The sequence below is a fragment of the Rousettus aegyptiacus genome, unplaced genomic scaffold (assembly GCF_014176215.1).
Source record: "Rousettus aegyptiacus isolate mRouAeg1 unplaced genomic scaffold, mRouAeg1.p scaffold_m13_p_6, whole genome shotgun sequence".
In the NCBI taxonomy this organism is placed as follows: Eukaryota; Metazoa; Chordata; class Mammalia; order Chiroptera; family Pteropodidae; genus Rousettus; species Rousettus aegyptiacus.
In genome coordinates, this window is record NW_023416309.1 from 12,559,048 (window position 1) to 12,571,092 (window position 12,045).

At 40.3% G+C, this 12,045-nt stretch overlaps 1 protein-coding gene across 5 annotated transcripts in view; it reads right to left on the reverse strand.

Moving 5' to 3' along the window:
- Window positions 1–387: 387 nt before the first annotated feature.
- The window catches only part of KAT6B (lysine acetyltransferase 6B), a 167,759-nt gene continuing 156,101 nt past the window's right edge, over window positions 388–12,045 (reverse strand). For all 5 annotated transcript variants that reach the window (XM_036223578.1, XM_036223577.1, XM_016160245.2 and 2 more), the window contains exons 14-18: window positions 11,316–11,547; window positions 10,842–11,001; window positions 9,848–10,234; window positions 7,378–7,669; window positions 388–4,556 (exon numbers count right to left, since the gene is read on the reverse strand). In XM_036223578.1, the coding sequence (XP_036079471.1) occupies window positions 2,017–4,556; window positions 7,378–7,669; window positions 9,848–10,234; window positions 10,842–11,001; window positions 11,316–11,547 (3,611 nt within the window). In that variant the 3' untranslated portion in view covers window positions 388–2,016. The remainder of the gene's footprint in view (window positions 4,557–7,377; window positions 7,670–9,847; window positions 10,235–10,841; window positions 11,002–11,315; window positions 11,548–12,045) is intronic.

A 12,045-nucleotide genomic window follows, 5' to 3' on the forward strand; every position in this document is an offset into this window, starting at 1 on the left:
TGCCGCCGAACCAAGCATTCATTTCTCGACTTGTTGCTTGAATAAATCAACTGTTTTAAAAGTCAGACAAAACTGTCTCTGAATTCCATAAAATAATGTTTTAGGTCACTGACTTTTTTTGGAGGTGGGAGGTGGGGTCTAAACTTTAGATGCTAAAGAAAACATCCAAGCACTCATTCACAACAGAGCAAAACTTTCACACCTTTTATAAGAAAATGGTTTTTCAAATATATAATCCCAAATTGTTTTTTTTTTGTATTAATCTTTAGAAAAATGAAGCTTGCTACCACTGTACTAGGTCCTGAGGGGAGTTTATACAGGCTGTACAAATGAGACAACTGGATATTTGTGCAGGATCCCTTTGCAAATGAAGATCAAAGTCAAAAAGAAAAAAACAAATTCACTTTATTTTAAAGACAATGATTGGCATACAGAAGGTATGCACTAGCATAAAATAAACTTTCATGAAAAGCATTAAAATCCATTATAAATTAATTTATTAAATAGGTATTTGGTATATGTGATGGTTTTATTAGATATTACTCTTATTTATTGCCAACCCCCTCCCCCAAAGTCAAAACAAATCAGAAAATCTCTTAACTCCAATTTACACTAAATAATTTATTTTCCCAAAATGTGTGTGTTCTGAGATGTGACACATGATACAGTTCAATTGGTCATTCTCTATCAATCATAATATGACAGGACACAAGAGGCTAAAAATGGCTCATCATAATTTATTTTATGTTAAAATGTACAGCTTTTTTTTGTTTTTGTTTTTTTTGTTTTGTTTTTTGTTTTTTGTTTTTTTGTTTTTTTTTTTTGAAGTGACTGACTAAAAAGAGAACAGATAAATACAAGAGTGTTGCTGGCTCCTATTTTATACAAGGGTTACGCCTCTCCTGCGTGGCCCTTACAGTCACCCTGGACAGGTACAAAGGCTACAAAAAAGGAAGCAATATAAACAGACACAAATAACTTTTTTGCTTTTTTACATGCGATTTGTAAGCTTAGTTTGAGCTATTCACAAGCTACTTCTCTATTTTTCCTTAAAAAATAACTCCAATATTTTATAAAGATAGAAAAATCTACAGATGGAATGAAAATGTAAAGTTAGAGGCATTTCCATAAAATAGCAACTTTACACCAAATTCACTATTTTTTTTAAATCCTGCCAAGTATTTGGACATATATGAAATGTTTCAAAACCTGACAGATAAACACTGAGATATGCTTCATTCAATAAACAGAAGTCTGCATTTATAAAACAGAAAGCTGCCTTTTTTCCCCAAAGAAATCTGTCACCAAAATGGAAAAGGGTCTCAACTTTACACCAAACATTTAGCAATAAAACCCTTTTGACTAACCAAATGGGAATAGCTTTTATAGCTCTTTACAGTTTTATAATTAACAAAAATATAGTTTTTTTTAAACCCTCAAATTAGGGCACCCTAATCAAGGCAAAAAACTTAAGAAATGGCTTACTGTTAGCACAACACTTGTACAGTACTACAAAATGCACTGTCACTAACAAAGACATTAGCGGCATGCTGAAGTGTCACCTTAAACAAAATATACAATAACTGAAATGCTAAAAGGCATTTACATGGAGTGGACAGGGCAGGAAAAAAAAAAAAGCTCTAGGTTCAGTATTTAAACAGATAATTGGGGGCGGGGGGCTTGATATCCACATTGTTTAATGGAAGCAGGCACAACAAGTGGCTGCCTCCAATTATAGTCCAAAGAGAGGCCTTCCTTTGCAGAGAAATTCATATAAAAGTAACAGAAACATAGGTACCAAAAAAGAAAAAGAAAAAAAAAAAAAACAACTTGTATAAGGCTTTCTGCTGCATACAGCTTTTTTTTTTTTTTTTTTTTTTTTTTTTAAATAAATGGTGCCAACAAATGTTTTTGCATTCACACCAATTGCTGGTTTTGAAATCGTACTCTTCGAAGGTATTTGTGCAGGTCGATCCAATAGTGATGTCCAGGGGTTTTTGTGACTGCCCATGTTGCCTACCTTCTCATGTAGGACCCATTGAGAGATTGTTTGGACATGCCCGTGTTCATGTAGCCGTGATGTCCGGGGGCTGTGTACATCATGTTACCGTGGGGCGGGGTCTGCATTGGCTGCTGGGCGTATGGCTGGGTCCCCATCATGCCCATCTGCATCTGCATAGGGTATTGGGGTGTTTGATTCATATAGCCGTGATTGCTGTGGTAGCCGCTGTTCATCATCGGCTGGGACATGCTATACCCATTCATGGCATTGAGAGTGTTCATGTTCATGTTCACAGAGTTGACATTGTAGGCTGGGGCTGGCATCAGGTTCACACTCATGTTCATGCCTCTTTGCATGGTTAAAGTCCGTGCAGGACCCTGCATGGCTACAGTCTGAGAGCGCCCATAGATTTGTGACTGATGGGTGGCAGCAGCTGGTGACAGAGATGCCGATTTGGTTCTCATGGAGACGTGGCCCTTGCTGGCAATCTGGGTTTGCAGTCTTTGGCTGTGGGAGATGCCAATATTTGATGCAGCCATGTTCCGTTGCAAAAGAGGCGGTGGCAGGTTCATTGGAGGAGGAGTCAGGTTGGGGGGTGGGGTCATGGTAGCTTGTGCTTGAGGTCCCCCGGGGACGGAGTGTGGAGACTGAGAAAGCTGAACAAGCCCTGTGTTACTTAACGGTGTGGACAAAGAGGCACTGTTTGCATAGGAAGTTACAGCAGCGGAATGGCTGTAAGGCAATGAATGATCAATAAGTGTATTAGTTAACTGCTGTAGTTTGGCAAGGCTGAAGGTGGCTGACGGCTGTGGGTAGTGCCCAGCCCCAAAATCACTCTGACCCATTCGTTCGTACAAGCCGATGTTGGCGTTGCCGGTCTCAGGGATCTCAGCCAGCTGCATCGGCGGGGTGAAGTTAGCAGCCATGCTACACTGAGCCAGCTGCTGGCTGCTGCTCGGAGGCCGCTCCACCACACAGCCTTGTGGAGACTTGACGCTACAGGTTGGGGGGGAACTGATACTGGTTTGCTGCAGCATGCTGCAGCTCCCGCTGATGTTGGACATCTGCTGGGTGACAGCACAGCTGCTCTGTGTCAGATTGCTAGAGGTGAGGTTGCTATAGGAGCAGCTGTTCTGTGAAGAGCCATTTCCACAAATGCTGCCACCCATAGTGGAATCATAGCTGCTTGGGTTTTCGTAGTTCTCAGTTGTGCTCTCGATACTGCCCAGGTCACTAAATCCGCTGTCTACGACTTGTTGTGAATGATCTGAAACTGACGGGACATCCATCATTGGACTGGTTTCCATGTTCTGCAATGATGGCACTGAGATGGCACTTTGATCTGGACTGATTTGGGCATAGCTGTTTTCCAAGGCAGGGACACTTGGACTGCTGACAGAACGTACGGACTGGCCAGGATGGGAATGGACGGATGAAACTGGGCTACTGTGGTCCGACTGTTGGCAATCATCCAGAGTGGCAGCAATCTGTGGACTTTGGTCTGCGTGGGTGTAGTTCTGTAGGCTTCTACAGGCCTCTTGAGTCTCGGCACAGTCCTGGAAGGTGTCGTCCTGTTCGCTGTTCTCCTGGGTCAAAGACTGAACTGCCTGGACGGTCTCAGAGTCGATTTCCATGGTTGCTGTATGTCCCTCTTTGAACTCAGAATCTACTTCTTCACTGTTCTTTTTGTCCTGTTTCTGTGCCTGTTCTTCAGGGGGCTCCTCATCAGATTCAGGTGCTGCTTCGGGGTCTCCAGCAAGCTCCTTGGGTTCACTGTTACATGAAGCTGCAAGGTCAATGCCACAGTCCATTAAGACCTCTGGTTTCGAATGACTAGGCTGGACACTAAGGTCTAAAAAAGCCTCCTGGTTTTCCAGTACTTCTTTGAAGGCTTCTCTGGGGCATTCTTCCTTCTCTGCTCCCACAGACTCCATGTGACTGTCGTCTTCATCGTCGGCATCGTGACCCTCGTTATGAGATGGCTCCTCATCCTCTTCCTCCTCCTCCTCGTGCTCCTCCAAATGCGCAACGTCTTCTCTGTCTGTGCAGACTTCTGGTTCCGCCTTTTCCTGACTTTTAGCACCACCGGGGTCTTTCTCTACATCTCCTTCCTCTTCCTCCTCCTCTTCCTCTTCCTCCTCCTCCTCCTCCTCCTCCTCTTCCTCCTCACGTTTGACTGGATCGTCTTCTGGTTTTTCACCCGGTGATTTATTTGGACTTATAGGTGCACATGTTTCCTCCTTTCTGTTTTCATCCCGAGGCAGCAGGGGTTCCACAGCATCCTTGATCTCCTCCTCACTCCTGGTGGGAGGGGGGCTGCTTTTGTCTTCCAGAGTCTCCTTCTGCTCTTCCACAGTTACCTGGTCATCAGGTTCCATGGGTGTTTCTGGCGGGGTGTACAAGTTCAGTTTAAATCCAGTCTTCCTTTCTTTGTTTGGCCTCCACTTAGACAGACCACGCTTTGAGCCTTTTGGCCACACTTGCTTGCACTTTAGAGGTTCAGGATTGTCTCTACTGCCTTCTTTCAAGTTATTTGCATTATGATCCATATTGTCTTAGCAAGGAGACAGAGAGAAAGGGGAGGAAGAAAAACAAAATCTTAGAAAGCATACCATGGACAACTTGAATTCATTCCTCTAAATTAATTAGCAAGCACTGCTTTCAATTTAGCATTTTAAGAGTTGATGGTAAAGACATAATCAAGACTAATGCTGAATAATATCATGGTATAAACTGAGTAAATAACCTAGGCCTGGGGAAATAATATATGCTACACACACATATACACGCACACAGACAGTCTCAAGGGAAAGTTGTGCTTTTTATAGGAAGCACATGTATAGGGGCAAATTATTTGAGTTTAAAAAACAAGAAATTCTCTGATGTGAAAGCCTGGAATACTACAATGTAAAAAAAAAGCAAACAAACAAAAAACATTTGAACATTTACAAATTAGAAAATATAGGGGGAAAGGGTTAATACTACTAGCTCATATCCAATCACCTCTATACTAGAGAAATGAATAGAGGCCTAACTCATGTATCTATCCTGAAAAAGTGAACTTCGGTTCATGGGCAATTACTGGATTGAAGTGATCTCAGATGACATTATTTACTTTGATTTGAATGTTCTCTCTGGCATAAAAATAAACTGTGTACCTCTGAAACAAATGAATAAATAACTAAATAGCCAAAAAACAAATGCATCTGTGATCCACTGCGGGACCATCATGACACAAAATATAATATATTTACCATGAAATTACTGAACATTTAAAACACAGGTATTCCTTTTATCACTAATTCTGTCCAGACTGTATTTTGGATCAATTTGCTGCTCAAATGTATGGTTTGAATATTACAGTAAATAAGAAACAAACCGTAACTGTCAAGTTAATTTTAGCTCATCTAATACTATTTTTACTGTAAATGTATGTACATATGAATATAAATAAATATGTAAATATATTTATATAAATATAAGCAAACATATGGCACTATGTTCCTGAGATAGGAATAAAGTAAATTTCTGAATAGTCGTTTCAGCAGTAGAGTAGAGTAGAGAGCCTGCCCCACACATCTTCATGATTCAGCCAGGAGTACAATATATAAAGCAAACAAATGAATATACAAATAAATATAAATAAAAACCATCCAAATCTTCTTAAGATCTTTAGAAAATTAAAAGATCATACTGATCTTCTGGAAGGGTCAATTTAAAGGAGAAGCTTTACAAAGAGAAACAGCCCTATTAGGAGAACAAAATTTAGAGAACTTATTTTGGAAAACAAAAATAACATCTAATAATCAATGTGGAACAGAGATCCCTGTGCCAGAGTGGAGTGATTTCTAATCCAATCAGTGCAAAGCAGTGTGAGCTTTTAGCTCATATATGTAATAAAAAGATTATATATAAACTTACCTGCAAGTATTGCATGCAAACTGGCTAGCTGAAAAGAACACATATGCGATGTGGACGAATTCCTTCCGAAGTGCAAAGTACAATACCCAGTTAACAGATATCTCGAGATGTTCACAAATGGTTTCATTTCTAGTCCCACGGGCAGGTAATAGCCATGCCAATGCCCCTGGATTCCACATTCTTAATTTCCACATGCTACTGGACCTACCGGCTTTTTTGGGAATACTTCTCTAAATCAGAAGACAAGTTTTCTCATAATTGTTTTTTTTTTTTTTTTTTAAAAAAGAAGGTTCTGAAAGGAATTAGGTTTAATATCACTTAGAATTTTTAAAGGCGAATGGCACAAAGTGGAGAATGACGGCAGCGATGATTCATTTACAGGCTCCTGAGAAGACAGCTAAGAAGTGGACATAAGGCTTAATTTCCATAAAAAAAGATCTTTTGCTGAAGTTTGCTATTGTTGTTTGTTCATATGTTTGTTTAAAAAAACTAAAGAACAAGGCTTGGTTTCTCTATACCCAGGGTAAGATACCATTCCCTCAGCAAAACATCGTATGCAGCAATAGTATTCCTGTTAATTAAGAAAGTCAAGAAGATGTTTGCTCATGTTCTTAAAATCGTGGCTTTTCACAAACTGAGAGTGATAACCTCTGGTGCCCAGAGAGATGAGATGGCCTGTTCTCTAGATGGGAATGAAGTAAATTTATGAATAGAGTCATTTCAGCAGTAGAGAGCCTGCCCCACACATCCTCATGATTCAGCCAGGCGTACAAGCTTCCAGACTAGCAGGCAAGGGCTGGCTGCTTTTAAACAGGGCATCGAAGACCATTCACTGGTGTTTTCCTATTTTTTTAAAAGATAGGGTGGGATGTCCCTGCCAGCAGCAACTATAAAATAGCACCTTAAAAGAAAGGACAATTTCCTGATTTCTACATTAATCTGTATTAACAAAGCTAACAGTGATGGTGTAAGTTTAGATGATTCCTGATAATCATGTATCTTAAGACACCACTGACTGACTATAAGATGTACTATTAATTTACTAATATTTGTTTTTCAAGGAAAAAAATATTGCATTCAATGCTCACATTGATATTAATATATACCCTGATTTCGGAAATATTAAATGTGGGAAAAAATACATATTAGAATCAAGAAATGCAGTGTGTTTCTTATTGACAGACTTCAAAGTTTGTGAGGATAAGCCAATTTGTGGAAAGTAAGATGAACCCACCTAGAGGAATGTTCTGGCCTTAGAAGTTGTTTAACATAAAATCCAATTCCAGGAAGAAGGGATAGAACCTTTTATGAATGAGAAAGGACAGATGAGCACTTATTTCTGGTGGGTCCGTACATCCTCAGAGATGCCTTTGGGCATGACTCCAGGTGCCTGCTTTTTGGCAGTAATGTACAGAGATTCAGAAGGGTAAGATTTTTATAATTCCTCCACTTACTTCTACAAGGGTCAGCATTCTTAAAGCAATGATTGTCTTTTCCTTCCTCTTCCTCTGCTTGTCTTTTCTTCCCAGGCTGATGTTGGAATGCTTTTCTCAGGACTGGTTTCCCATCATCTTCCTCCACTTCAATCTCACAGGTAGGCTCCAGCTGTGGCATTGGCCTCTCTTCATCTGAATTGTCAAAGGGCTCGTTCAGTACTTCTGTAGTCTCAGAAATGGTCTCAGTGGTTACACTGCTGTTGATTCTCCTGCGTTTACGACCCCTCTTCTTCTTCAGTACAAAAGGCCTCTGAAATTAATTCCAAACATAATACTTAAGAGCTCATGAGAAATTAAATGGTGGAGTTGATATGCAGCAAACATGTACTGAACAAGTGTCTGAGAATCTTACATGTAAAGATTTCTGTACTGTCTTTGTACTTAACCTTCCATTTGATGTTTAACATCCCTCTTGGGCTCCAACTACACAGGTAAATATTTTCCAAATAAAACAGTTGTTTACTCAAGCAGATGCTTTGAGAGGGCAGATCCTAGCAGTTTAACTGTAGATTTTAAAAGCTAAGGTTTGCTTTTTCTAGCATATATTTTCCAATGGTACTTGTTTACTTTGATGTACTGTGTATCATAGCTATTAAGCCATCATGGACACCAATGTTTCTATAAATATTGCAATAATTAACTAGCTACTGGGTAACCCATTTTATACTTGATAACTGTTCAAGGAGCACCTACTACATGCAAAGCACTCTAGGAAAGATGATGGCATATAAGACTAGCCTCCTTTTTCCCATTTCATAAGACTTCAGGAATAATGAAAAGAGAAGAGGAAAGAGTACTGAAGAAAAGATTACTCTACTGTTCAAATGTTAACAGAGTCATTTATTGGTGGCTGCAGAGATGTCAGCAAATTTTACAAAATATTTCGATACAGAAGGCACATAAAATAAAAGATATGTGAGGTTGGTCTTATTTATGTAAAATGTAAACTTTATTTCTAACTGCACTGAAGTTTGACACAAATGACTCCCCATAACTTCAATTATGAAACATGTTTTCGCAAGCAAAAAGGATTTAATGATACAAAAATCAAAAAGAAGAATAACAGGAAGATTTGCTGCTAAAATGTAAATCTGTCAATAATGGGCCCCCGAAGTTATTGAAAATACATTGCAAAGAAGTGTTCGAAATGTATGAAATGCATGGGTAAAACTCAAACTCCAGGGAAACTGCACCCAAGAATTATTGTCTCACATTTTTTTAACTCTCTGAATGTTCACTAAAGTGCACATATAAGCCTGAAAGTCATTCCTATAATTTAACATTTATGGTTATTAATCTCTCAATTGGCCTGCCCTCCCTAATACACAAGAATTTTCCCAACGTGAGTACAGCCAATATAAAGAGCTGGTTTTTGTTGGGCTAGGTCCATTAATATGGTAGTATTCCATATCATGCCTTGGATGATATGGATTTTTCATGTTTTTAAAACAAATTTCTTTTTGTTATATATGTAAAACATGAATACCTTTTCCTTGTAAGAAATAGAAACATTATTCATAAGACTGGAGTCCACTTTATGGGATGCTCCTTTCTAGCACTGCCCCACAGCTGCCCTTCCACTAGGAGGGTCCAGGCTTTGAAGAAAGTGCACCGAGCTGGGAGTCGGGACAGCAAGATCTTTGACAGACTTCACATAGGATGGCCTTGGGTAGAGTCTTAACTTACACTGTGTTATCTCTATTAGTCTTGGCTACACTAACACTATCTGGCCCCTTCCCTATGTCAGAGACAGAGACTGAAGACAAAGATAGAAGATCTGGGTTGAGCAATTACCTAAAGACATTATCGATTCTTTACCTTCTGCGCAGTGTGCATGTAGAGTAACCACCAGGCTACTAAGACATGAGAAATTTCGGTAATGTGTACTTGGCTGCAAATGCAAAATATCAGCATCCTAATGAAGGGCCTCAAGTACCTTCTAACAATTCTATGTCGAGAATAAGAAAAAGAAATAGAATTAGGAGCCCTGGGCTTACAGTCTGAGCACTCATCTGGGTCTGGCTCCATTTCCAATGAGTTGTGTTATCTTGGACAAGTCTCCTAGCTTCTCTAGCCTTGGTGTTCTCATCAAAATTCCTCAAAGGGTGGTTTACATGCTCTCCAGGGCCCTTTTCTGTTCCCAGAGCCTGACTTACTCAGATCCCACAAACCAGCAGGTGGCAGTAACTACCAGACTAGAAAGCCAGCCTGTCCCTGGTTTCCTGTTGCAGGCACTAACAAACCTCAAGAAGTAAACACAATCATGACCATAAGATAAACGAAGATGATACATGATCTGCGAAGTTGGATACAAATAAACTACATCTAAAGAATAAGAAGTGAAACAAATACTAATAGAATGTTTGTAATGACAAATAAGATTTGATTGAAACTGACTCCAAGACTGAAACGCTAAACAGACACATACCTTTCTCTTTATGGCAACCGACTGTGGTTTGGTCAGTCGTGGAGGAGAGCTTTGAATGTTTTCTTCCTCTTCTTCTTCTTCCTCCTCGTCCTCTTCCTCCTCCTCCTCTTCCTCTTCCTCCTCTTCCTCCTCCTCCTCCTCCTCCTCCTCCTCTTCCTCCTCCTCCTCTTCCTCTTCCTCTTCCTCTTCCTCCTCTTCTTCACTGCTCTCCTTAGACAGCTCAACCAGTTGCCCTCGCTCCCCGGCCACTGGCCGGCTCTCCGGGGAATGCAAATATTTATTTTTCGATTGTACTTTTGCAGGTGATTGCCTACTGTTAGCTCTAGATGACAGGATTTCTTGCTCCTCCTTTTCCCAGCAGCTCGCTTGTTCCATTAGCCGCTCAGCCTAAAGGGGGCGGGGGGGGGGGGGGAGAGTAAAAACGGCAGGCCAGTGAGAGGGCAGTTATGTAGCCAGAGCCTCTAGGGAGCAAAGGCAAAGGATCTCTAAGTCATTTCTGATCAGAACAGCCAGCCAAGCAATATTCCAGCTGCATCATCTTAGGACTCCTTGACATCAGTTAGGATAACAAATCAAAGAAGATTGGGTTTCATGGGATATTTAGCAGTATTAATGATGCAGCGAATTGATTTGAGTCCTTTATCACTACATTACATGCTCAGTGGCATGGAGCATTTTAAGCAAGTTCATAAACACAAAGAATCGATTGACACTGCAGCCTTGGAGCTCAGCACCAAATTTGATCTGATTACATGCTGTCAGTAGTGAAAAATGCTGCTTTGTGATCAATAATAAATGTTTCATTTTTCATACTCAATTCAATAAAATTATCATGTCTTACCATGCAACCTCAGTTAGATAAATTAGTGCCATATCATTTCACGAGCTCTCTCTACATAACCAAGCTTTTGACGATGATGTTAAATGACTTTTTTAGCTTAGAATACTACAAGATTGAGGTCACACAACTTAGACCAAGGAAGCTGCTCATTACCTCTTTTTCAGCTTCTCGCTCTTCTTCAGAAACTGCAGCATTAGAAATTAGAATTGGCGTCCACCTCAGACTCTCTGGATCAAGTTCATTGGACCGAGAACAGGTTTTCAGCTTTTCCATGTGGCCCAATATCAACTTTTCCCTTCTAATGATAACAAATCTGTAATGTGATGAGGCAGAACAAAGTACAATCAAAAGCTGAAATTTCATTTTACCTTCACATAATGACATATGCTAGCACTATATTACCTGGGTTAGGAAAAATCAGAAAGCTCATCAATGAAGAAGTACAGCAAACTGAAATTTGACCAGCAAAAAAGTGTCATTTCCTGTTTCCTTTAGGAGAAAAGTTTTTAATAATGCCATTGGGAAACCTCTTATCTTTAACTGGAATAAATCTGCCTGACTCCAGGGATCCTTCCTGCTGTAAGACACTTAAGAGGCAGCTGGGTTGCCCAGGGCACCAGTACTCACCTGCCATCCCTCTTGTCAATCATGTGGAGGTGCTGCAGGGTGGTGGCGATGTCATGTGGGCACATGCCTGTAGCTCTGCTGATCGCCTTGATGCTGATGTGCCTCTCATGGTGGTGGTAGAGATATTCTAAGATGACACTCTTCCAATAGGCCAGGTAGGAGAGACGGCCCAGATCAGAGAGGGGCTTTTCAGGAGATCCTGCTTGGCCTTCTCTTCTAGAAAGCAAATAGCCTAGGGCAAAAAAAGCAAAGTCAACCTCGCTGTGGTATTTTCAGACACTGGAACAGGGGCCCTTCAAAATAATATAAGTAGCATCAAGGTAAAAATATCGCATCAGAGAAGAGCACAAATTTTATGTATGTAGTCTCTTCTCACTTATAGTGATTTGATCTCCATGAAGTTTGTGCTCCCGAATCTTTTACGGTGGCACTGTAAGTCAATTCATGCAACTAACAGCAGTATTCCAAACATACATGGTGACGTGCTTAACAAAACCAAATGAAGATATAACTTCTGATAAGTCTCAACATCCGAGTTTCCCATCAGCTTTAGATTCTTTCAAAAAGTAAATGTCAGGCACTTGCTCAGAAGTCCTGTTGAGGGACCACCCCAAACATTAATGGGCAAGTTGTTTTCCACAGGAAAGACCTAATGACCCTTTGACAGCTGGGTCTTAATAAAGAGAAGGGCCTCTGTTGACTCGAATTCTATATTGCTTGTTACATTTAA